Source organism: Grus americana, chromosome 2 (assembly GCF_028858705.1).
Source record: "Grus americana isolate bGruAme1 chromosome 2, bGruAme1.mat, whole genome shotgun sequence".
Classification (NCBI taxonomy): Eukaryota; Metazoa; Chordata; class Aves; order Gruiformes; family Gruidae; genus Grus; species Grus americana.
The window spans coordinates 149,288,862-149,316,763 of NC_072853.1; the positions used below are offsets into that span (position 1 = coordinate 149,288,862).

The 27,902-nt window shown below is 36.4% G+C and overlaps 1 protein-coding gene across 3 annotated transcripts in view; it reads left to right on the forward strand.

The window, feature by feature from the left end:
• ARMC3 (armadillo repeat containing 3) overlaps window positions 1-27,902 on the forward strand; it is a 63,354-nt gene that overhangs the window by 18,122 nt on the left and 17,330 nt on the right. The window contains exons 5-12 of one of the 3 annotated variants that reach the window (XM_054816069.1): window positions 1,701-1,826; window positions 3,574-3,642; window positions 3,972-4,147; window positions 5,459-5,653; window positions 6,461-6,644; window positions 12,418-12,570; window positions 12,695-12,800; window positions 26,556-26,805. In XM_054816069.1, coding sequence (XP_054672044.1) covers window positions 1,701-1,826; window positions 3,574-3,642; window positions 3,972-4,147; window positions 5,459-5,653; window positions 6,461-6,644; window positions 12,418-12,570; window positions 12,695-12,800; window positions 26,556-26,805 — 1,259 coding nt within the window. The remainder of the gene's footprint in view (window positions 1-1,700; window positions 1,827-3,573; window positions 3,643-3,971; window positions 4,148-5,458; window positions 5,654-6,460; window positions 6,645-12,417; window positions 12,571-12,694; window positions 12,801-26,555; window positions 26,806-27,902) is intronic. The other 2 variants (XM_054816072.1, XM_054816070.1) reach the window with 2 other exon arrangements.

Sequence of the window (27,902 nt, forward strand, 5' to 3'; positions counted from 1 at the left end):
TATATCTGTTTTGTTATGAGCAACACACCTGCATCTGGGAAATAATTCTCTTTTTTATGTTATAGTTTGAAACTTCTGTACTAGTGTAGTTATTTTAAGGTTTGGTTTTCAATGAAAATTACTTTTTAGCCTGTTTCTGTTATTTTTGCATATCTCTCTTGTGTCAGTACTTCTGTTACAGATGATTTATTGGAGACCACTCAGCCTCCTTTATCAAGCTTATTTCTATATGTGTTGGGAATCTAACAAGCCTCCGAGATTCCAAATCTTCCAAAGGTTCCTGTATTATCTCTAGCTAAGTGTCATGTTCCAGGTACTCAGAAGACAACTGTGTAACAAAGGCTCAAAATTATGTAGCATGTAATTTCCTAAGTTGCCTCCTACTCATTCCATTACAGCCACTCAAATTGGTATACACTGGTAGCATTCTTGGTATAATTAATCTATTTTAATATGAATTTCCTTTTAATTTATGCTTTCTTTAAAAATTATGGTTTTATATGCTGATTGTTGTACTGATGGCAAGTATTATCCCTGCTGAAGTTGTGAGAGAAGAGCTGAAGGCTTTGACATAGGATCATTGGGTTCTGAAAGACGTTTAGGTTCAGCTTAATATGGCAACTTGGCTGGGGGCATGCAACCAAATTTTGAATATGCGAAGAGAGAATTTGGACTGTTCAGAGACAGCTATGAACCGCACACCATAAAGTCTTGTTGGCTCCTTCCCTGCTGTCCACAGTAACATAGGGCACACTGCAAGAGGACAGATATTTTTCTGTTTCTACTAAGTGAATAATCCCTTAAATTCTTAATGTAGATATTCCTGCAATCTCCCAGAAGACTAGACTGTAACTTTGCAGTGTGACACAAAAGGAGTTGTTTTCACTTTGCAGTTAATTTTTTTCTTGAACTTTGCTAGTAATTTAAGTCCCATTCTCAATAAAAAATAATTCTTGTATTTTAGTTGTGTTTTGGCCTGAGAATGAGCATAGTTCTCCAGTTTCTTCTCACATTGCTGACTTGTAGCCAGAAGGGACAGGCATGGCTCATTAGAAAATGAATTTAATGCTGTTATGGGAACTGAGAATAGGAGTAAGTTTTGGATTTTGTTTCTTGGGTTTTGGGTGTGTTTTGAGTGAGCAAGAACGGAAGTCTGTAATCATACAAAATGCTTCTTTCTTTGCATGGCCAAAGCCTAGTCAGATACAAAGTGCTCCATTCTCAGGTGGTAGAGATCTCAGGTGGGAATTGATGATGCAAATCCTGGTAGTTGTTTCACTTGAGGGGTAATGCAGATCCACATAATGAATTAACTGTTATTTTGAGGAAAATAAAATTGGGAGGCAAGAAATGAGGAAAATAAAATGAGGTTTTTAATTATATCATTCATCTGAACTTCACTAAACAGAAAGCTGTCCTTTGTACTACCACTGCAGTCTCCAACAAATGAGTTGGGTGTCCAATAGACAGAAGCATAATTTGCTTTACAAATGTGACTTAATCCTTGATACTATTAATCCTTGATAATATTTGACACATGTTTATTTGAGTTATAGATTAGACAATCTCCCAAGGTCCTGTCCAGGCCTTTGTTCTTTGAGTCTACAGTCCAATAAAAGCTTGGTAGCTGTTTTCCTTTGTTACGTTAGAACTACAAGCTTGTTGCATTTTTACAGACTTTTAACCTAATTACTCTTCAGGTGATGAAAACAAAGTGACACTTCTTGGTCTTGGAGCAGTGGAACATCTGTATAAACTCATCTCACATGAAGATCCAATTGTACGCAGAAATGCCATCATGGTATTTGGCATCATGGCTTCTAATCGTAAGAGTCTCCATTTTTTAATGAAGTCTATGAGTGTGGTCTTCAAAGCAATATTAATGGCCCAGAATAAAGGAACAAATTCAGCTAGAGTGAACTCCACTGATTTTGAAAAAAAATTACAAGAGAAGTTAATTTTACTCCAACCCTTATTTTTGTTTTGATGGGGCCAAATTGAAACAGCTTAATACTGGAATTATGTCTATTGGGGAAAGGCTGACTACATAAGATGCCCACCAATGTGGACGTAACACACTCTTTTCTTTTACAAAAGTTGGAAGAGAAGGATAAAGTAGTATTTATTTGTCATCTACAGAAAATGCTATAGTTAAGTATCAACTGTTAGATGAGGCATTAGTGTAACTACAGTGATAAGGGACAAAATATGCTAAATTAAAGTAGCTAACTCAAGTATTGATGGCAAAAAAAGCCCTTATCAATCAAGCACTGGCATGCATATTTACCCAGCTGCTTTGGCAGATCAGTGCTGCTGTAGATGTTTTGTTATCTGTATCTGAGCTAGTGAAATTCAAGTGGTCTTGAGTATCTCTCAGAGACATTGCATTCATGGCAAGATAGTGTATCTACTGTAGCCATACCATTATTAAATGATTTAACCACAGTATGTGCAGATTTTCTTCTACCTTTTTTTAAGGTGAGAATGAATGTATTGCATCCATGCTGGGTGCCTTAGTGCCAAATGCTCAAGCTGCAGTGAGTGGTATGTAAACACACCTAAAGATGAAAGAGTAGGTGACGTAAGGTTGAGTTTCAGTGGCTGTTATTTTTACATTGCATTATAAACCTACATCTGATTAATATAATTAATCAGGTCTTACTTTGGTAGATGTTCTACCCAGTTGTCTTCCATGGTGATATCCTGAGCACTGTTTAAGTCTTTTCATCAACTGCTACCCGCTTTTCATGTTGCATCAGACCTTATGCTCTTCACCTTACTTTCAACTCAGCATTAGCTTATAGTCATTTCCTTCAGACCTTGGCTTCCAGCGCTGCTGCAAACACATGGATTTGAATGACTGAAGATCTTCCATTTGTATCACATCTTAATTGCTTTTTTCTTTAAAAGTATATTCAATTCATACTTTTTTTTCTTACATATCAACACTGTAAGTGTTGGTAGTAACAACACAGCCCTGTAAGATCACATGAAGTCTGTCCCCAAGAATCTTTTCTGGTTATTCTATCCAGTGGTTGTGGTTTTGCTAGTTTGCCATTGACAACAATAAAAATGCATTCTGAAAGTATTTAGAGTGATTTTAATATGACCTTTATAATTCATGTTTTCAATTTGCAATGTGGGCTGTGTTAGCATAAAATTAGAAAGCAATGGCTTGAAAATTAAATAACGAAAGGATTGCTTTTAGTTTGATAATTTTAACCACAAATAATTTGAACTACTGGGGTATGACTTCTTTGACAACTAAAACTGTGAAAGATTTAATCAGAACCTGCTAGATGCAAGTATTTTGAATAAAATTTCAATGAAGTATTGAGGAACTTTGTATATATCAAAAATTAAAGAATGTTGTCTGGTACTGGAAAATCTCCTGTATGTTTTCTGGGCCCATTATAATCTTGGTATAACTTCAGTTGTGTGTCATTCTCAGTCAGATCTTTTTGTCACTCAGGGAGTAACCATAAGTACATTTCCCTTGGAACAGAATCTGTTTCTCTACTCAGCCAAAATTGCCAAACAAAAGACTTCATATTCATATGTATTTCATTGTAGATGATGTCAAGAAGTTACTGAGGGAACTGGATGTCACAAATTCACTTATATCACAGCTGGCGCCAGAAGGTAGCTTGCAGTATTCATTCCTTGTGCAAAAATACACTCAGAAATAATTTATGATTGCCATTTGATTGGTCAATTTGATAAAAATCTTCCTTGTAACTTATGATTTGTCATACTACACATTAAATAGGTAATTGCTTTATAGGAGTAGCTCTGTTACTTACTGAGTAGTGTTTTATGTTGTACAGATGGAGCAACATGTTTATGGAGATGTCAGGTATGATTAACAGCTATTGTTTATTGACTTCAAATAATAATTTAAATCACTGGATTAGTGAACATATACTGTGCTGAATAAAACTTGATCAAAATATTTCTTTTTTCCCCCATAGAAGATGTAGTTATCCATGAATTTGCTACTCTGTGTCTAGCACACATGGCTGTTGAATATACTACTAAAGTACAAATATTTGAGCAAGGTGGATTAGAACCACTTATCAGACTGCTAGGTAGCCCTGATCCTGATGTTAAGAAGAATTCAGTTGAATGTATCTACCTCCTGGTGCAGGTAAAGTTTGTTGCTGTTGTTTTAAATTAGAGAGGCAGATAAGCACTCTGTGGGGTTAATAATTTAAAAATATTTGGTTCCTTTACTCTCTCTCCAGTGTTCATCAATGTATTTGAAAACATTACACCCAAGTCTTTGGTTGTTATATTAGTTATGAATGTAGCTGATTTGACACTAATTCTGTTGAACTTAATGCAATTATCCATGCTGTACAGCAATGTATGTGATATCAGAAACAGATTCAATTTTTTTTAATTAAATATGAATTTGTTTTCTTGGTTGGAAAATGTTAATCTCAGTAATGAGAGTTATAACCTGTCTATCCAAAAGATTGGAGTAATCCTCTAAATTAAAAAACTAGCAATTTCATTGTGTCTTGTTTTGGGCAGCAAGTCCATAGTCACGATTTTTAACATCTTTTTAATGATAGGTGAATGCTGTCAACGGCTACTTTCCATGCTGGGAGGAATAGATTTGTTATTGGCTACGTTCACACTTAGCACTAATGTCATCCATATGCTGCTTAGCAAAAGAATGGTGCATTTGTATGGCAGTTCTCTTCCATGGCTTAAGCGAATCAATTCAATAATGAATTCAGTTTATAACTCTATCTCTTTTGGGGCATCAGAGCATGTCTATTCAGAATCACATTTTACTCTTTCTCCTTTTTTACTATCTCGCTGTCTTTGTTGCAGGGTATATCTGGATAACTGCACCTGGTGCTTGCTTATATTGATAAGGATAATTACATGCTGCACATGTGCAATAAGCTATTTAAAAGCAAATTGTAATTTATTTATTTATTTTCTATTTTAATATAATCTACTACTGACTTTTTATGAAGCTGCATATACACTGTTTAAAGTTGAAATTTTAAATTGTCATTTTATAATTACTAAAACAAAAGAAGATATAACCAGGCAACCACAGTAGAGTGCAAAAACTATTTTCACCCACTGAGGTAAATAAAAATGATGAAACTAGGTTTAAAAAACTTTCTCAGAGAAACATGTATGTTGAGATGAACATGGCAAAATCAAGAGTAAATAGGCTTCCTTAGACAGGATTAAATTCTGTAGTTCGTACTTCAGTCATGCAAAAAAATTTGAATTTAAGGCTAGTGGGGCTTGATTATATTCAGTTTGATTCTCAGCTGAAAAGAAAGAAATCTTCAGAGCTGGAAGTTCTGGAATATTGACTCTTTTCTATATGTTTAAAATCAGATTTTTGGGGTTCTTTCTGTAAAGTCAGGAATTGAGGTATTGTTATATTCTCTATTACTAACATTCTTTGTTGAATATTTTACTGCAGGATTTTCAAAGCCGTGCTGCAGTTCGTGCATTGAATGTAATTCCACCCTTGCTGGAACTACTGAAATCCGAATACCCAGTTATTCAATTGTTAGCCCTTAAAACCTTAGAAGTAATTAGCAAAGACGGAGAAACCAGGATAATACTGGGAGAAAATAAAGGATTAGATTGTCTTCTGAAGATACTGGAAACCAATGTACAGTTTACTTGCCTTAAAAGTTTTTTTTGTTCTTGCTGCCATTGTTTGTATGACTAGTGAGAAATACTATTCATGTTATGGAAGATAAAAGAAGAAAGAGCTCCTTACTTGGAGCTAACTGTGATAGAAATAGGATAAGCTAGGATACCTAGCTTACTAAGAAAGAGAACAAAGGGATTCCCCAAAATGTTTTCCTTTTGTTTTATTGCTTTATTACTATTAGTAATACTGTTTTGCATTTACTGTCCATTTCTCAAACTGTTGTAAATATCAGAAAAATTCACCATATAGCTTTTTATGTCATGTTTTCCCAAAATTTTTGATTATGTGCTGAACTCTGGTGCTGGTTCCTAGTTTGAAGAATGATCTTTTTTTCTGAATTTACTTTGATATCAATGGCTTTAAAATACAATTTCCTATTTTGGAAATTTCATTGTTTATGTTATTATGAGACTCATTTTAATGCTTCTTGAGTTCAGATGTCAACATGGGAAATGTAATGCATAGAGAAATTTGTGAAGTTTTTGAAATTTTAAGATGACAGGTCCTTTCTGAATACTTGCCTAGCCCACTTGGGTATCAGTGAGAGACTTTTAGGGGTTTTACTGTTTTTGATAAATTGTGTTGCATCCTGAGGCACATCAAAGATATTATACAAAAAAATATGAGTATAAAAACATGTACTTTGCAGTACAAATAAACTATGCAAAAGAAAGTTATGACAATTATCCTACAAGGTTAAAAGCCAAAGATGCTTTAATCTTGATTTGAAAGTTATGTGTTTGGGGGTTTTTTTCCTATTAGGAATTCAGCGATCTACATGTGGAAGCTCTTGCTGTGTTGGGAAATTGTCTGGAAGATGTGCATACTCTGCAACTGATTCAGCAGACAGGAGGCCTTAAAAAGCTCCTTTCATTTGTAGGAATCTCTACTGTTCCCGATATTCAGAAGAATGCAGCAAAGGCAATTACCAGAGCAGCTTATGACTGTATGTGACTTTTTAAAAATCCATGCACATGAATTTGATTATGAAGTAAATTTTCATCCAGAATGAGGCTGTCTTACCTGGTTGAGGGTAGTACTTGTGCTGAGGTAAACACTGGCAGGAATGAATTACAGTGATGAATCTTGGCAATCAAGGAACAATTGGATGCTGGCTGTATATACATATGAAAATGTTAAGATTTTGCCTTGATTTATTTTTAAATGTAACATATTCTTGCAAAATGCTGTCCTCAAAAAGGAAAATGGAGCTCTGAAAAGACCATCTTTGTCTTTAGTGATGCCAGGTAACTGCCATCTTAAGCCACCTCTGCTGGCACTATTTCTCATCAGTACCAGTTAAGACTTAATTGCAAGCTTACTTCCTTTTGCTCATCTAAATGTCAGGCAATTTCAAATAGAAATTCCTTTAACAAGGACATAAAAAAAAGCCTCACAAGTGGCTTGCGGATTAATATTCCCAGTGGAGTTAAATAGTTTCATTGTCATCTTCTTATAATTATTCATCTTATAGTTCTTTTTTGTATGCTTTTCTTTAATTCACCAAGGAATTCTGAATTAGGCTGAATTAGGATGCTCTTTAAATAAATCTACATTTGAAATTCCTTCCATACATTGGTTTCTGAGTTGCAACATATGCCTAGTAGTGCTATATACCAAAATGCAATGTAAGAAATAGCATACTTCTGTCTATAGATTTTAATTGTGTCACAGGATTTTGATGACTGACTATGACAGTAGAGTTTAAATATTTCATTCATATTTCTGTCATCTCATGGTTGAATCATGGCTTTAATTTATGTGTATTTTTTTTACAAATATGTTGCCTAATTTAATACATGGCTAAAATAATCTCTCCTTTCTACAGCATTTCAGGCCTCCTTTCCTCTCTCCCCATCTTATCTTTCCAATTCTTTTCTCACCTTCCTTAGTTTGACATCCTGAATATTTGTAATTATTTGGATTGCAAATGATACATGAAAAGAGTGAAATCTACCTTTCTTAGCATTCTGTGGGTTTCAGTATGCTTTCATCATTATCTTTTGGAAGCTTTGCAAGTCACTGAAAATTATTTTCATTAATGTTCAGGTATCAAAGATAGAAAGGGGCTTTCTTATGCCAGTATTTTCTTTGTGTATTTTCCTGTATTGTTATTTTATTATGCTACTTAGGACTGTCAGTATCATTTTTATAGTCCTGTGACAGGCTTGTAAGTAGTATGCTAAGCAGATTTATATTTGCTCCTACTACTTTCTACTGCATCTTACTCCTTTTTCATATTTATTTTCAAAGCAGCATAGCCTTCTTTTCCTCTTTCACACCTTTTTCAGTTTTTGTGGCCTAATATTTTAGCAGTTGTTAGTAGAAGCATGTCTGAACACAACATTTTTAAAACACGGTAGCGAGAGCTACACATAATATATTACAGTACTGCCTATGATCTTATATCATGGGATGTTACCGTCAGTGAAGATGCATCTTCTTGTCATACTTCTTTACAAATGGAGTCAATGTGGTTTCATTATAAAGGTTTGCTCTCTTCTTCAGCCTATGACAGTTGGTATGGATGTAGCAAGCTGGGAAAATAGATCAAAAGAAGATTTAAAATATTTGCTTTCAGGCTGTAGAATTTTGGTGACAACCAGTTAGACAAAGGGCAACATGTACTGGAGCAGTGGAAAACACAGTCCAGTAAACTTGCTGCTCAGCATAGCCCCCAGAAGTATTGAATTTTTTTCAGATACATGGAGCTACTGGTCTAAAGGTAGCCTTCCCATGAAAAGAAAAGTGACATTGGGGCCGTTATAAGAAATAATCCAAGTGAATAAGAAAACAAATTTTTGCAGTTCTTGTTTGTTTGTTTGGATCCTGGTTGTAAATATACTAAAGAGCCTGTCCAAACTGCAACACTAACGTATTCTCTACTAATACTTGCCTTGATGTAAATCCAATATAATACAACACAGATTTAAGTTCTTTTATGATTTTTTTTCATTAAATTTGCAATAGCCATACAGTAGCCCACATTCTTCAGGTTTGATAATCGTGGTTGCATTTTACGAACATTTCCTGCATACTTGAGGAAGAAAAATACCACTTTTCATTGAAATTAAAACCTTACTTCTGCTATGATAGAACTTGTATCTATCTCTTGTTTTTTTTAATCCCGGCAGCTGAGTATACAGCAGTATCTGGTTTTGAAATTATTATTGACAGATGGAATTTGGTTTTGGGTTTTTTTTCCTGATAGATGTGATCATAGCAAACAGTTTTGGTTTATGCCCCTTTCAGTCCTTTGGAAAGGGACTCCTGTAACTTTTTGTTGTTGTTGTAAGGCAGATGTATCCTTTAAGAGCTATTCTCAATCTCAGAATGAATTGCATGGTACAAACACTATATTCAATTTTAAATAGCATCTTCAGGATGCTGCTCTGTTTAAGTAAATTAAAATTATCATATATCTATACATAATCATCCTTTTGCCCCTGAAAATTTGTTTTGTTCTGTAACATAATTCGAATTGAATATATTAATTTATCACTGGTTTTATTTTGTATGCTCGGAATTACAGTGGTGAATTTTGCTGTGATTCCCTCCTTGCCTAGCAAATAGTGCAGTCATTTCAGAATGCAAAATATAATTTAATGCTATAAATTATTGAATATCTATGAGTGGATTACCTGAACTGTTGATTAAGGAGGGCCCGACTTTCCCCTGATGATGCCAGGCACACAAGCAACAACAAAATGCTGTGAAGTCTGTATGGAGAAAGTTATAATCATGCTCACTCGAGTTTGGCCTCACTCTGCCAGACTTCTGGTTTGAAACTCTCCCTGTTCTTTATATGTATCTAAATGCAAATCCTTTCAAAAGTGAGCATACTAAACATGCTCTGTAGACTGATTAACATATGCTTTTTCATAATACAGGTTTTTATTTATCTGGGTTATCTCAACTCAAGATCAGTGAGAGGTTGTGATAGTAATTAACATTTTTTCATTTGAAATTGGTATAAATAATTCCATAAGGTGATGACAGCGAGCTGAATAGGTAGTCAGTAGAACTCTGACCATGATTTTGGGGTAAGAAGGGGAAATAGGAAAATATATTGAAAAACAAAGGTTGGCTCATGATGGAGTCAATGCATGAAAAACTGGACAGGAGTGTTACTACCCCAGACTTTTTTAGTTGAGCGTGCCTGAGTATTTTACTTCATGTTAAATCAATGTGTTCAAATTACTTAGGGGTCAAGAAATTCATCACTGTAAATACTGTGTTGGCACTGACATGAGAAGTGCTTAAGTACAAAGGATGCTTTTCAATTCTACATTCTCTCTTTTCTATATTAAAAGCCAAAGAAAACAACTCATACAAACAGAGACCAGCAGAAAATAATCATCCCTTAAACAGGGATCTTAAAATATTAATAATTTTCAGCTATCTGTCTAGCTAGCTAAATATAGATGTATACTGTTTACGGTAAATTCAAATCCACAGTCTGTTTTTCCACATTATTGAAAAAGTCTTTATTCTGTTTAAAATATTTTAAATCACTATTTTCACTCATTCAAATGAATTATTATTATTGTTATTGTTATTTCACATAGGCATAAAGTATCTTTAAAATTAAATGCTTACCCATCATCATAACTGCCTTTAAAAGCAAGAATATTTTTTAAGTAAGTCTGTATAGTAATCAGTAACTTGCTGTACAAGAACCAAATTACTGAGGCATGAAGAACCTCTAGAGATCATTATTAGGGATTATGGACTACTTTGGCAAGCAACAGGCCAGCGGCATACTTGATTATTTGTCAAAACGGTCTGTAATCCCAATTAAGGCTGAGAACTGGCTGATATGCATCAAGGTTGTGGCCAAGGTTCTGCTGACGCTTAAAATCCTCCCTGTTTTATTTGTTGCATCTTTTGCTTTGTGGTTTCAGTTGTGTATCTGTCCTGGTTTTGGCTGGGATAGAGTTAATTTTCTTCCTAGCAGCTGGTCTAGTGCTGTGGTTTGGATTTAGGATGAGAAAAACGTTGATAACACATTGATGTTTAATGTTGCTAAGCAGTGTTTACAACTAAGTCAAGGACTTTTCAGCTTCCCAGGCCCTGCCAGTGAGGAGGCATGAGCCTTCCACAGGAGGTGACAAGAAGCTGGGAGGGACACGGCCAGGACAGCTGACCCAAACTGGCCAAAGAGATATTCCATACCATGAGCATATACTGAGCATACGTCATGCTCAGTATATAAGCTGGGGGTAGTTGGCCGGGGGGGGGCTGTGACTCAGGAACTAGCTGGGCATCGGTCAGCAGTTGGTAAGTAATTGTACTGTGCATCACCTGTTTTGTATATTGTCATTAATATTCTTATTACTATTATTCTCTTCTGTCCTATTAAACTGGTTTTATCTCAACCCATGAGATTTACTTTTTTTCGATTCTTTTCCCCATCCGAAAGGCTGTTGGTTGTTTTAGCTGCCTGCCAGGTTAAAGCACAACAGTATCTCTGAGGATACTAAAAATATTTAAAATTGAGCTAGAGAGGGGAAAATGGCTAGCCATGTCATGTGTGTGCATTGAGTCATTTCTGCTGTAAATAGATTTTCAATCAAACTTTCTTTTCATTGGCTTTGTGAACTTCTATTTGTTTACTTTTATTCACTACAGATTCAGTTTTCTTTAAAAGAATACTTCTGATATTTTTCTTTCCTTTTTAAATTTTTTATTTGTGAGACAACAGTTGAAATAAGGGAATGATCCCTCAAAGCATTAGTAAGCACTGGTAAAATTTCCAAATGTGTCCAAGTCCCTACTGACTTCTCGTTTCCTGAATTTCTTTGATACATTTAAAAATTTTACCATGTAGATATAACTTCAAGCATGTAATTAATCCACTTTAAATTATGCATATGGTTAAATGTTTATTGACCCTCGTAACTGTAGAGCTTCTGTGCTGTCCAGGGCCTTTCTGGCTGAGAAAGGTTCACTTGGGGCTCTTTGTAACAAACACCTGCGCTTCTGATCTCATCCATTTTGGGATGAGTGAGTTTATTAGTATAATTGTCAGATGTCTGTAGATACTTTGTAACTTTGTTACTTGTGTACAGGAAAGGAACATCTATGTCCTTCCTTAGCTGCTGCAGATCATTGCAGTGAACCCTGTGTCACCAGGCTAAAATACGAAATTGAAATTCCCTGTATAGTGTGCACTAATGAAGAACTCCAAGCTGTGCAGAATTTAAAATTCTTAAAATTTCAAATTTTAACACCTCTTGCCTTTTTTTTTTTTTTTGGCTGTTGTAGTAAGTTTACTGGTACTCCACCAAGTTCAATTGTACATTTACTAGTATGTTCTTCAATTTTATGCATTTGGGCTTCATTAGCATAAACTGAAGTGAGTATGATCCTGAGTGAGTATGATCTCTTGAATTGGAAAAGCTGTTTTCGTCAAGCCTGTATGCATTCTGCGGGTTTAAGTCTTACAGAGAAGAAACTTTGCATTCTGTTGGGCTATTTACGTTTAAAGCTGTATCTAATAGTCATCTTTTGGGCTTGATTAGAATTCACTGAGGTCTAACGGGTTTTGGATCAGGTCCTTTGTGCACATTTCTTTATTGCTGGTGCCTCTATTACCAAAATATTTCTATTTCCATGGTATCAAAAGCAAGTGTTATGTTGGAAACATAAGTGATCAGTGATTTCGCTGATTTGAAAAATGAATGTGGTTTAATGTCATTGTTCTTTTTCGTTTAAAGCTGAAAATAGAAAAATCTTAAATGAGGAAGAGGTTGAGAAGTGTCTTATAAACCTTTTGGAAATTGATAATGATGGAGTTAAAGTTGCTGCTTCCCAAGCAATTTCTGCCATGTGTGAGAATTTAGCTAGCAAACGTGTGTTTGGACTCCAGGGTAAGTAAGGTGGGAAGGGATGAACTGAGAATCTGTGCTTTTCCTTTTATAAGGAACGTATTATAACTTTTCAGATTGCCGTGATTTATTTAAAGGTTCATGTATACAATTTTTTTTTTCAAAGGGATTCCCCAGCTAGTACAGTTGCTAAGCAGTGACAATGAAGAGGTAAAAGAAGCTGCAGTGACAGCATTAGCTAATTTGACAGCAGCCAGTCCTAGCAATGCAAGGTGAGTCTGCAGTCATTGAATTACTATTTAAAACACTAATCTGAACACAAGTGATAATATTTTTATTTTTAAAGAGTGCGTCATCTTGTCCTTATCCTACAAGGCAGATCTGTTTGAATTTGACTGTAAGGCTCTTTTTGGTGCTTATGAGTCATCTGGAATAGGTTGGTTCTCATCAGTGTTACAGGAGTTATGCTATCTCTACTAACATTTGCTTTATCAAGGAAAGGTATGAAGCAGATGTAATGAAAGCAGAGATATAAATCATGTTTTGAAGGGAACATATGAAGAAAATATGCCTTGTAACCTAAGACATTCGATGTGGGGTATTTTTTGAAAATTCAAAATCAGTAAGGTATCCTTTAAAATTTGATGGTTCGTGCAACTTTTTTGACTGATTTAAACCCAGTCTTTGAGGGAGAGAGCACTCAGATATTCTGAATATTGTCATTGTCCTTCTCTTTCTTTTTTAATTGTTTCCCAAGTAATAGGGAATGCTCGTAGTGCATTCTGTAAAAGAAAAGAAGTGTAACTTCAGTATCCAAAATAACTAACAAAGGATGGATAGCTGACTGTAAGTTCCAAAATAATTGTATCAACTAAATTCTACTGTCAGTTGCAGAGTTCTGTTAACTCTACTAAAAGTTCTGTTCAGGGAAAAGAAACAGAGCAGTCTGACGTATATGAGCAATCACATGTAACAAACCATAAAATAAAATTCCTTAAAAGTTTCCTGGAATACACTCAAGGAAGTTGTAATCCATTCACAGGCATTCTTTGAAGTGAACAAGTAAAATAACTCACCAAATAAATTATTTGTTTCAATTTATTGATTCAGCTCTAATAGTCACCAGTATTCGCTTAATGTTACCAGATGGAGCCATAATTTGACACAAGAGAATAATATTCTGTTCTCAGATTCACATAGTAGATTTTTTTTTGTCTGATATTCTGCTCTCCTCATGTGCATGACTCTTCAGTTGGTGTCAGTGGGAGTCACACACATAAAAAGAGCACAGTACTGGAGTCTGGGGGTCAAACTTCAGCTCCGCTACAGCTGGTTTTCGTAGTGCAGCCCTTTGAGGTTTCACATTGTGAAAAGGGAATCTCTGGAGAGCTTTGAGTTGGTATAGCAGCTTATGCCAACTCATTCAGGTTTGGGGTTTTTTTGCCAAGGAGATAGTCAGGATGTTGTTTAGCTCAACTGCTAGAACAATTCTCTGAGACCTCAGGCTGGGAAATAGCTGTCTGTTCCTCTGCATTATAATGGAGTCTGTATTTGTTTCTTGCTGGGCAGAGACTTCCCTCTCTTTGCAAATCAGCTCCAAGTACAATATGGAAGCACCAGGTAATCTAATCACAGGTCTTCTGTGAAAATCAGGAAGCAATAATTTACATTAAATATGTATATTGGATGAATGCCATGTGACTATATAATTACTTCAAAGCTTCATTTCTAAATCAAAACCATTAATAAGTCATAGAAGAGTCCAAGTGTGACTAGGATCTATAAATGAATATATAGAGTTGAACCCTCAGCTGATACAAATTGGTATAGTTCCAGCTCACTGAGTTTCTGGCCCACATTTATTTTACATTCACATAATAGGAAAAAAAATGGTTTGGAGAAAATGCATTCCAGATTGAGTTACCATAATCAAATTTCATTCTGGAATATTTTGTGTGTGTGTCTTGTAAACCACTGAAAATAAGTGTATATGTAATGAAGATGCTGATACACTTTTATAATGATGTGACTTTGCTGTGTAATTATGTTGACAGTATTCTGGTCCCAAATGAGACTAATGAAACTAGTGCCCTTTTATTGGATATATATTAAATTCTTGTTATAAACCCGCCAAGAATATTAAATCATAAAGCTAGTAGTAGCAGGTAGACCTTATGTGGCAAGAACAAAATGGCTACAGTAAAGGGGAAGACTATTCACTATAAATGTTTCCACTTTTTACCGGCCAGCCAAAAATTCAATCTTGTTGAACTCATCTACATGTGTTCTGCCATATTTCATTTCAAGAGCATTTTTGCATGTATTATATTGATTGAAGGATGTGTACCTTGCCCTTTCATTTTGTACAGTGTATATTAGAGAATGTAAACAGAGTACAAGACACTGCTATTTTTGCTGGAGATTTGTTGTTCTTGTTAGGAATGTTTGGTCAAGAAATGCTGTCTGCTTTTCATGTGATACAGGGAAAAATAGAAGTTAAAACAAATTGTGTAATTAAGGCTTCCACAATAGCTAGCTCATGAGGATAAAGTCTTCCATTGATTAATAACACAAGAACAGCATAGGCAATGGGCAATACTACCCCCCACTAATGTATATTAACCTTGACCTTTAGGTGCTTCCCCACAGCAATGAAAGGCTAGTTCTATACCCCTACCCAATCAATCCTTTGTTTCTCAACTGAGACAGCTAATAAAGGTGTCAAATATGGTGGAGGTTTTGTAATTAGAACACCTGTTCACGATGAACAGGACAGAGACCAGCTTGTCATTTCACACAAGTCCCCAAGCAACCACGATTTGGCAAAAATAAATGAATGAATGAATGACTCTGGCCCCTGTAGTATTTTAACCAAAGATCTAGAGCAGAAGAGAACATGAGTCCTATACTGACGGTTGGAGTTTTCAGGTTTAGTGGAAAACATGGATTTACAATGTGATCTCTACAAGAACACATAAAAATTACTATAAATAACTTTTAAAATATTTAAGCTTTTGCTGCAGAGCTGATGTGTCATGTTTCAGTAGCACATAGAAAAAGGTATGGTGGTCAAATGCCTCATTAGTTTACAGATTGACACCCCCAGATGATGCTTTTATCAGAATTTTATCATAAAGTAATGACAGAATTTTAATACTGCTGTGTATTGATCATAAATTCTTTGTAAACTTGTTAATAATTAGGCTAAATAAAAATAAAATTGCAAAGTATACTGCAATTTAAAATCCTATGTACTTATTCTAACATACGATAAATTAATTATTTTGCAGTATTGCTATGTGTGTAGCTCTGATGCCATCCTTGACATATGTGTCAGAATTTGTTTCTGTGAGTCTGCTGCTGGGAAGAAGAGAATTATGTTCAGCTGGTATTTGCATCCACTTCACATTTTTTAATCCAGAACACTAACTTGCTTTATTGAAAATTGTATACAGTTATTTGGACAGCAGAATGCCATTTTAAAGAATCTGTGAAATCTGTCTATTTTTGATGTGTGCAAGCATTGGGAAATGTAGGCACAGTCACTTCAATAATGTATATTATGCACAAATTGCAAAATTACACACAAACAAAGAAACAGCAGTGCCATCTATTGGACAGAAAAATAATTTATTCTGTGCTATACAACTAACTACAGAACAAACGTTTTACTTCAGCCTCTGCCTATTTTTTTCCATTTAAAGTATAATCAGTTATTTTCACTTTTCATGTATTTAGGATAAGCTAGTCGTGTTAAATATGATATTAGTTAGAAGTAACACATAGAAATAAGATCTCAAATGTACTGTTTAGTCAGACATTAATTTGACCAGCTCTTTTCTTCAGTATTGTTGTAGTACAAATGCCATTTCTAATAGCTGTCTTCATAAATCTGGCAATGTCTGAATTCTGGGCACCTAATGGAGTTACCACTAAAGAAAAACATGTGCTGTGAAATTTAGAGCTTTGTACTGGACATGAAAACTAATTAACAGCCTCAATAATATTTGTCTTAAATTGTTTATTTTAAGTGCAAAATTTATAGCATTCCGTTAGAGTTTGGTCTGGGGGAAGAAGGAAAGGGATGGTTTTTGTTCAGCTGTACTAAGGGCTGCAGGAAATTGTAGTACATGACAGACTTATGATCTGGCAGAATATTTCTCCTGGGGTTTATAATTAGTGTCATGTTACATATTTCCAAGTATTCTATCTGGATTCAAGATAGTAAAATGTCATCCCAAAAATTACAAAGTCAGCAAGCTTGATGTTATTTAATTGTCTAATTCTTGAATTCTTCACAAGAATCAGTGGACCTATTTACATTAGCAAAATTCTGTCCATATAGGTAGTTACAGACATTATCACATCATCTGTATGTGTGCTTTCTCATATGTATCAAAATTTTCAAAATTTGGGAGTAGGTTGGGGATAGGAAGGTAGTTTGGGAACTCATTGGTTATGGGCAGTGACCAGTGAGGAGAAAGTGAGTTGTTCCCTTGACTTCAGTGGATCTTGCATCTATTCCAAACTGAAATTCATATACTGATCTAATGACCAAAAAATAGATCCTCAGTCTGTTCCGTGTGGATAATGCTCACTGGTAGTGAAAGTCTCTCACCTTCTTAAATGGAGATTTTCAGTATCCACAACAGATTTTTATTATTTTTAAGATGTGTATGGCCGTCAGGGAATAAATTTCAACAATCTCCAGGTTTTTTTACATTTCAAATTTTGCTATTATCATTAGGAAATAATGATTGTTACCATTAGGTAGTAGTATCACTAGCTAGTAATCTCCCCCATTAGAAAATGGGAAATTTAATCATAGCTTTTCACTTTCAAGACTGTAGATGGAACCTAATTCACATAAATGGATCAATATTGAAGTGTTGGTATTATGTAAGATAATACGTTTGCATGAATATATGTGTTAATTTATGAGAACAGGAACAAAAATTTTGAGTACATGAGAGCTACACTTAAACCCAGAAATAGGTAATAATCTGTTGTATAGGTTTTGTGTTCTTTATGGTTTAATAATTCTTCTTTATAACATAAGTTTGTGTTTCTGAAGGAGGGAATCAACAATAGAATGCCACTAGCTGTATTGTGTAAAGGTAATATGTTTTAATACTGACCCCTAGTGACAGAATTATATTTTTGAGCTACTGTGCTGCAAGGTAAAGGGATTTTGTTGAGTTTTGTGGTTTGCATTGTTATTTTTTACATTAGCACCCGTTCTACTGAGCCCTGTGCAAATACAAACAGTTAGCTTGTGCCATGAACAGATTCCTGCTTTGACTTTCTCTTACTGTATATCCATAGTGTGAAGAGTGCTTTCTGAAGAAAAAAGACAACATGGTCATTACCCAAGACCTCACAAGCTTTTCCTTACAAGTAACATACTGACTTCCATTGAAAACTGCAGAATGTTTTATGGAAAATTTCTCCCTTGGCAGAAAAGCTGAATCGATGCCTAATGCCGGGATGTTGTTCAGAAAAGGGTTCGTGCTATGACTTTAACATCACATCAGATGGCTGATACGCAGCCCAAGGATAGTACCCTAAATCAGCCCCCACTGGCAGGTGCAAAATGTTTCACTCAGCCAGCTGTTGGTTTTCTCTCTTAAGTTTCTGAAGATGCGGCAATGGAACAGTCCCTCTGTAGACTCAGACACCGTAACTGCATTTTGTTCCCAGTACAGCTGCTCTTTCAAAAAAACATTTTGTTGTGTATTTCCCTGTTTGTTGGTTTTTTAAACTCTGTTGCCTATCAGGGGTTATATCAAAGACAGAGACCAATATAGAGCATTTCTCTCTCTCTAACACGTCTCATGTCACAGCATCCTAAAGTGCATGAGAACCTAAGTATATCCTAAGAAATTTCAGACAGAAAACAGAACACCTCTAAATTGGGCTAACGGTAACTATGTAGAAGTTCTACCTTTATAGCAAAATCTTTTGGGCTGTTTGTATTCTCCTACCTTCAAAGCCTTGCGGTATGATCACTATTTATCTTACCTGTGGAAGGCTGGAATTTCACTCAGAGCACGTGTCTTGTCACCTGTAACTTCCCGGGGTAGATTTCTGAGGGATCAGGTCAGACTTTTTTCCTCCTGGATGGAGATTCCTAAGCCTGGGAGAGAAATCTGTGGTTTATATAGTGGCACAAGTATAATGATTTCTCTTGAGTGTGTATCCCTACAATGACATTCAGTGATATGCACTGAGATGAATTACACATTTTATGAATTAAAAGTAGCAAGAATTATTTTATATTTGAGTGAATTTCAGACAAATGTACTGGTCCTTTTACACGCACATTTTCTTTGTGGCATATTTCTAAATTAAATGCAAATTATTTAAGTATATGTTTTAACTTACTTTAGTACAGCATGAAATTATTTATTTTAAGTGTATATAAGGGAATTGCAGGTTTATAGCTGATCGTGCAAAGTTAATTCTGCCCTGCTGTGAATTTAACCTGTGCACTGATTGTGGCATGTTGTCTAATTGGACTGTCATACACACAAGGGGGTAAAAATAAGCTTTCACAAGTAACTTTAAACCTTTTGAATTGCAACCTCAGTAATTTTATCTTAACATAGTAGTGTATGTGTACTTTGTTAGAGATTTAATTTTAAGAGAGAAAAATAAAGCCATATGTTTCTCCACTCTGAATCATCATAAGAGCTTGAACCTTCAGCAAGGCAGAACAGATTGCTGCCAGTAGAGAAAAGTTCACAGTTGTCCAGAAAATACTTACCCAGAAGTGAAAGATGGGGTCCAGTTTCACAGTCAGAGTGCTGTTTGTGGAGAGACTGACTTGGCACAGCTTTTTTTTTTCCTTCCTCAGCTGGTGCTTCCAAAGATGAAGAGGAGCCGCTATCTCCTCAGTCCCTGTGTTCAGATGAGTTGTTGTGGGGACCCTGCTTTGACTCGCTCTTTCCTTCCCCTATCTCCTCAGTCCCTGTGTTCAGATGAGTTGTTGTGGGGACCCTGCTTTGACTCGCTCTTTCCTTCCCCTACGCCTCCATGAAGGCTGCTCTGGCAACTCATGAATGTTCCCTGTTATTTTGCCTTTGTAACAATGTGGATTCCAGACTCTGAACTCTGTGCTGAGTTACTGATTTTTGCATTCCCTGCTTCTTGGACCAGAAAAAAGAGAGAGGAGGACAAGTGTCTTTTTCATGAGCTTATCCTGGCTGAAGCTACTTGGGATCTTTAAGAGGCAAAAAGGCTTTCTATTGTTGAATTTCAAGTCTTTCTCCTGATGGTGAAAGTGTCATAAAATTCTTCATAAAGGTTGCAGATAATATTATAATTGCAAGGATCAGATATCAAGGTTAGATAGTTCATTACCAATGCCCCTGTAATATTTTAAATTAGGTATACTACAGTTTTAGAACTGAGGGCTTTGTAACTCTGTCAGATGAGTTCAATGACAGACATTAGAAAATCTCTGTGATTCTCTAAATGAGAGTCAGGTATTACAGTCTCTACTAACCCAGATGGTTTTATTGCTTCCAGACCATGAGGTTTACTGAGGTTTGGGTTTGTTGATGTTTTAACAAGGTACTTGTCATTAAAAAATTAGGAATAGAGGGTTCAGTTCCTGAAATGAAAAATGAATATGGTTTGCTGATATCATCAATATTTTTATTGTAGCACAAAGGAACCCCAAATTGTAGATCAGAGTGCTAGATTCTCTTGCTCAGAATAAAAATACTGACATTAATTTCCCTTGTATAGTGAAGAGAACGGAAGTAATATTAGTCTTTAAATAAAATACGAGTGACTATATACAACAGTCAATTGCTTTTGAAAATAATTAAAGTGAAATTTTTGGTAAATGCAGAGGACATGATTATTCTGATGGCATAACATGGCAAATAAAGGATACTAAGACATTTAAGGGATAAAAAGGAATATATTTCTTGAGGGTTTTCAAACTTTTGGTTCTCAGTCTGAAATTACGTAATAGAGCTGGATCAAAAATGCCTTGTGTGAAAAAGAAGTCATACGATTTAACACAGATAGAGTTGATTTTAAAAAATGTGTGTGTAATTAGATGCATAATTCTTATGCATAATTTACATGCAATTATGTATGAAAATGAGATATGCACAGGCATAAATGGCTAGCTAAGCACCTCACACACAATCACAGTAATTTTGCACAGAAATTAAACATGCAGTTGCAAATACATTTGGAAAATGAAGTCCATAAGGAGTCCAGTGGCCTTTGTGAGGAAGAAAAATTTTAATTTTTTCTGGGCAGAAATTGCATAAATCCTCAGTCAGAAGGGAGGAAGTAAACATCATAGATGTGAATAAAAATATAATTTAATATAAACCAGTTTATGTTCAGTTGTGGTAGAAGAAGCAAAACCAAACATACTTCACCATTTTTATGAAGTGTCAATCTCACTAGTGTAAATTAAGCACAATCCAGAGTAAACAGTGGTGTGAAGTTGCACCACTGCCCTTCCCCTCTATCTCCCCTCCATGAGAGGCTACTTAAGTAAGGGATTTGGGGGCAGGCTCGGTGGTTTCTGTCAGCTCTTTGAACACTGATAGTTGCTTTCAGCATTCTGCTGAACCTTCTCTGCAGGAGGAAAAGCTGGCTGGACTGTTCCCTGTGCACTAAGGAAGTAAATAATCTGTTATCTTTCTTGCCATGGCTTGGAGGCTTGGTCGGGGACCAGAGCTATCATGCTTGATGTGATGCCAACAAAGAGGTGGTCCTTGCCCCAGAGAGCTTACATTCCTAAAAATAAAATTAAAAAAAAAATAAACACCACAGAGATTTGGTCCAATTTTTACTGATGATTGCTTTCACAACACTCTACCAATGTCTGAGCTCTCCTATTGCATGCCAGACAACTGAAGCAACTAAATATTCAATTCAGTGAAATTTATATGCATCTCCAAAGTAACTGTTTAAAAAGAAGTTTGTATTGTGAAACTTTCGGTAATTATTTTGTCAACTTTTAATTTATTTTTGCAGTAAGAACAGTACAGAAAACATTTGTTTCTCCCAAACTCTCAGCATTTATTTTTTGAGTCCTGAGTGATATGTTAAAGAATTTTCAAGAAATCTCGTAATAAGTGATTACAATGTATATTTAAAATTAATAATGTAAATTATTTATTACCTGACCTTTTAATGTTTGCCTTTCGAATGACAATTGAGAAAAGTATTTTAGCTATTCTTAAATACAGTAATTTGAATTCAACTGTAATCAGAATTTTACTGTTTCAGTACAGGGCATGGTAAGGTCATTAGGGTACCTGAACAGTGTATACCCTGGCTAAGGTCAATACCTAACCCTATTAGGTTAGGCACTCTAGTGATCATAACCATATGCTTATAAATCGTAACATTTGAATTATTTTAACTTTAATTTGAGCTGTGTAATTTCTACACCTATCTTGTCTGTTTTTTCTTGTTTGTTTGTGATTCAGATAGTCAACTACCACTTTTCAAAAAAACATGGTGATATTGCAAATGCAACATCCTTTCCCCCCCTCCCCCGTCCCCCCCGTCATTGTCTTCTTTCCTTTTCCCTAACTTCTTCTCTTCATGATTAGGGAAGTTGATGTATTTTGAATCTTTACACAACATGGAGGAAAAAGAGCTGTGGATTTATATAATTTACTCCTTTCCTACATCAAAAAGGATATACTTTTTTTCAGCTAAACCATGGCTCCCTTATTCCTTGAGGATGTAGTCCTATAGTGGGAGCACTGATAAAGTGCACCATCTCAGTAGGATGTGTCTGAAGCAGAGTGTGTTCCGGAGGCAGGGAGAGAGGCTCTAGGTGAATCTGCGTTAGGCAAAGACAGTGCTGGTAAAAGCTTCTTCCTCTGACTTCTGTTTCCTTGTAATAAAAAAACCTACACAGTGCGTATCTCTGCCCAAGATGGAAAGGAACCAGGTCTCCATACTTAATGTTGCAGTATTTCAGCACCTTAAAGACTTAAGCATATTCTTTCAGCTCCCTTTTGAGGTCAGGCACTGGTGTCTCTTTAGCAGCTGGGGCTCCGTGGCCCAGGGTGACAGCGCTATTTCTGTGTCTCTGGAGGGCTCTGGGGCAGGAGTGAGTTGAACTGTGGATTCCTCATTCTTTCTTCTCCCCTCATAACCTCTTCTGTACACATCTGTTATCAGGGCACAGCGTTGCCCTCAGGTGGTCCTGCCCTCTTAAAATCTTATTCTCAAAGGTATTGGGTACCTTCAACTCTCATTACCTGCTGTTGTTACTTCTAACATGAATTCTTTTTGCCTTGTGATCCATTGCGCTACTTAATTAAACTATATTCATGAAACTGTGATTCAAAATGAATCTGCGCAGAAGTAGAACGCAGGGCTGAAATAAATATGTATGATCTTCTAAATCAGTGGTTCTCAACCTTTTTGAAGTTGAGTGGCACTTGAGAAAATTGGCTGTGCTCTGTACCTCGCTGAGGTCAGCTCTGAACACAGGAGGAGCTGTCACCTTGCTCTTTCGTTAAGTACTTGTGTACTTGCTGCCTTTATGGAAATTATAGTAAATCTGCTTATAATGTGATTGGCTACGTCATTCAGTTCCATGTATCATCCTGAAATCAGTCTGTTAGGGACTATATGTTTATTAGGATTTCCTACAGGAGAATACATGTGTTATTTGGTGTAGTATAGGAATAGTAAGTTCTGTACTTACTGCAGAAGTATTGGATATACTACACCTGTGAGATGCAGTGATGTATTTCATGAGCAGTGGATCTGTCCCATAAATCCTGGAATTTCTGTGTATTCATTGTACAGGAAAAACTCATTGATTTGGGGGTTTTTTGTTTGTTTGTTTTTTCCTGCATAAGGTGTGTGTGTATATGCTGTGTAACGCTTTAAATCTGATAGCTTACGGACATGCCTTACTGTGCATGGCTGTGTGCGTGTATTCTGAGTCTCTCCCACACTTTGCTAGCAGGTACATCATGTCATTGTTACACACGCTATGAATGTGATGTTTTCCAGAAAACTTGTAGTATGTGTAGTGTATAGCTGATCCTTACATCTGCAGGATTTCTTCATATACAGCAGCCTGAATAGAGCTACAGCACTACTGAAGCTGGAAATCTGGATAAAATTTTCAGGTGGAAGAAAAGACAGTATTAACCAGAGAACCTAGAAATACAGTGGCCTTACCTAAATAAAAACAAACCACATCCCCCAAAACCATTTTCAGCTCTTCTTTATCTGGTCAAGGAGGGAGGGGGAGGAGGTACCCCGATAAGGAGAAATCCAGCTAATTGAAGACACTCTGAGGAGTGCAGTGCAGGACATTTGAAAACATGGGATTCACTTCTGAACAGAGACTGAATTGTTTGCATTAAAGTTACTGGTGCTCCAGGAGGATTAATTAGCCAGCACCAAACTGGCCCTGTACCTTTATGCTGCACCCAAACTAATAACCCTACTGACCTTCAGTCCCTGGATTGCTGCCTTTTCCCTGTTTTTCCAAAGTGGGGGCTCCTGCCTGCCTGCCTGCCAGCCTTCCTTACGCCCATGTTCCAGCACCGCCTGTGAGCTGCCATCACCTTAGAGCTGAGGCAGAGATGAGGGGAACAAATCCTGTCGGCCTCTGCTGATTCACTCTAGGTATGCTCAGTGGTATCTGCATCTCCCTCTCTGAAACTGTGGTTTGGAGATACTCGCACTAAGATCAGTTCAAAGTAAGATCTACGTCTTGTTGCCCCTGGAATGGGATTATATAGCACAGGTTGGCGTGTATTCTGCTTTCTTTTTGCAGAAGAGCATGACCATCAGCATTCCTGAGATTATTTTTGGTTTTATCAATGCCTTGACAGTCTTTGATAGCATAACTCTTTCTTGTATATGTAATACGTCTAAGCTTATGTTCATTTTGTAACTGTGAAAGTTACCAAAAGGTTAGTTAGATTTTTAGTAAGACACCGTTACAGTAAAAGTAAAATTTTCACATCCAGATTTCTCTTATTAATGTGTTGACAGATATTTAGCTAAACTTTTAAAAAATGTGCGCTCTTCTGTTGTTGAAGTGCTTAGATATGCTTGTATAGAGGTGGGAGAATTTGTTATGTTTTTGATATAGACAAAATGTACTAAAAGGGGATATAAAAAGCAGTTGCAATGAAAATTCAAATTGCCATCTGCGCATTTCCATTGCTAACAATATTGCCAACTTTTGTTTAACAAACAGATGAGCCTAATGTAAAATTACTAAGAGCAGATAGTAAATTGGACATATGCCTCAAATCATTTGATCAAATTTTATATACAAACTCAGAAGGAAGACAATTCCATTTTTATAGTGTGCTGGTTTATAATGACAGTGGAAAAAATACCACTGAAATAAGGTGATACAGACAAAGAAATAAGTTCCTGTTGTTTAGTAGAAAGCAAAGTTTTGGCGAGAAGGTCAACAGAAATGTTAAGTTATGGAATTTGAAGGATATAAACTACATTTGTATCAGTAGTCTTTTTTGCCTAGGGCAAAGAAACCAAAGAATATGTAATGGGGTGGTAACCCAGAAATGTTTGCCTTTTCAGAATTGTTAGAGCATGGTTGTTTCCCCTCAGCCAGGCCAGGTTCTTTCTTCAGGGTCTGTATTGGTTGTAGGCAAGAGTTTACTATCATTATAAGCCATGTCACCATGCTTTCAAATATATTCTTTATCCCAGATACTAAAGTTGACTTTTTTTTTTTTCTTTTGAAAGGCACTGTCCTGGTGAGGGCTGGAAGCAGAAATGCAGTGTTAAGACAAAAGTTCCTTCTGCTGTGACTGAGATGTAGGGCCATGTGACTATTAGTTTTTCAGCACATCAGATTTAAGTCATTTGCAACTATGTCATAAATCATAGAATGGTTTGGGTTGGAAGGGACCTGAAAGATCACCTAGTTCCAACGCCCCTGCCATGGGCAGGGACACCCTCCACTAGCCCACGTTGCCCAAGGCCCCATCCAGCCTGACCTTGAAGCATCCACAGCTTCTCTGTCCTCTAATAGTGCAGCTGCCTGCACCTTCTACTGTCTCCTACCTGAAGTTACTATTTCCTTAGTAGTGCTTCTTCAGCTGTTTTTTCTTGGCTGTTCTCCAACCGAAATCTATTAAATGATCCTTAAAAAAATCTCAACAATCTTCCCCAATTTTATTTGCAAACAGGTTTTTTTGCAGGTCTAGCTCAGAACTTAGTCACTCTGACATATGTCCCAGCACTGCAGAGGGGCAGCACCCTTTAGCCGTGGCTGCAGTGATCGTCTGGGAGCAGAGGGAATATTTAGACTGGATCTGTTGCTGATAGACTAGTTGATGTGGAACCACAGCCAGAGCCAGCCCTGAACTTGATGCTGTATGTTGTACTCCTGCTGTCTAAATCTGCTTGTATAAAGCCAGCAGAGTAATTTCTACATTGCACTGAACTGCACCATGTGCACCTACTCTGTAAGAATGGCAGAAGCTTGCTGTACTATGTTTATCCGATTGCAGAAATTTACGGAGACAGCACAAAGAACAACAATGTGATATTCCGTGCACTATAATCCTCATTAGAAACAGTGCTAGAATGATTGTGAGGAGAGGTGATAGAACTCTGCAGAGGCATTTGTCTGGAACTAAAGATACAGAAATTCTGCATCTTTGAAAAGATGCAAGATTTCATTCCCTTGTTCGAAACCTCAGAAAGAATCCATGTCCAGATAAGTTAAAGAATCCAGAAGTTTGTGACCTGGTTTGTCTGCTTAGCTTGTGCCTCTTGAGCTTCACACTGAGTCAAATATAGTTAAGGCATCAGAAAGAGGGGTGTCACAGTTCAATGTTTAATTTCAATTTCATACTATAACATAATTTAGAATATAAACATCAGTCTTGCAGTTTATTGCAGGTAAGCAATATTTTATATTCTTGAAAAGTAATACTAATTTAGTTGATAAATAGACCACACTAAGAAGAAAAAGTGGTCCTAAAATAAAAAAAGTTTTCTTTTTTTCTCCTTCATTTTGCTAGCGCTGTTGCTGAGGCTGAAGGAATTGAGCCATTAGTAAATACCTTGAACGCTCAGAGAGATGGAGCCATTGCTAATGCTGCCACGGTGCTAACGAATCTGTCCATGCAGGAGCCATTCCGTGTAAATATCCAGAGCTGCGGTATTATGAGCGCGCTTGCGGAACTGTTGCACTCGACCAACAGCCAAGTGCAAAGCAAAGCAGCATTTGCTGTGGCTGCGTTTGGTTGTGATGCTGATGCAAGAGCTGAGGTAAAACACTTCTTCAAGGTTGCAGTTATTTGTAACATTTCTAAATCTTGAGATTGGTGTTATACTTACCTAGGATCTTTGCATTTTGTATGTCTGTCCCAAAAGTCCTGGGGTTTCTAGATAGTAACTCATTTTTCACTTTCATCATGGGCTTGTTCAGATGAATTTAGCTCCATTTGTTATGAGAACTTGGAAAGGGTTTTCTTTAATTTATATTTTTACTGATGTATTTGCTCGCACCAAGTTAATGTTTTATAGCTTTCCAGTGGCTTCAATGAGGTTTAACCAGGGCTATATCTTAATCCCCATGTTTATGAGCATTAGACATGAAGGTTTCTCTCAGCTGCAACTGTCAGCTGTATTTTGAAGGTGTCAGAAGAGGACAGAAGTTCTGTCCTCTTTGCTCTCCCTCAGTGTTGTTCTATTGCCCACTTTCAAGGCCTGAACAGTGATGTCTGATCTTGATTTATAAGATACTGGATGTGCATGGAGTAAATGTAATTCAAATAAAATATAATTAGTCCCTTGATCGGTGGCATCCAGCAAGTTGAACTTTACGCTGTTTATCAATGGTCGTATTATTTTCTTTTCATAAATAAGGATGATGCTATGTGCATTCATAGATCATGAGCTGGGGTTTTCTCATGGGTCAAGGCTGTTAATTAGGACATGAATAAGGGGCATAGATAATTAATCTACTTCTTTCAGTGCCCTTAAAACGTCTTTCTCTTCAAAAATCCAAATGAGCAATATTTCCTCCAGCGTGTATAGGAAAGACACTGTAGCACACAAGAGAATAGGATGTTAATAAGATTGTCATACATACAATACAATACAAATTCAAATATATTGTGATGTAAATTAGTTGCTAGGAGGCAACAGAACAGAGAAAAAGCTGTGTAACTCTCCGTGGCAGTGTTGGGTTGCGTGGTCTCTTCAGTTTCCACACTGCAATCTAGTAACTGAAAAGCAAGCCAGAGCCAGAAGGGACGTGTGCCTTGAACCACTCTGACGCTCGCTTCAGCTCTAGCCTATGCAGGGTTCACAGCAGCAGCAGATCCCCACAAATGGCCTTTCTACCAGCCCAGCATAGCTTT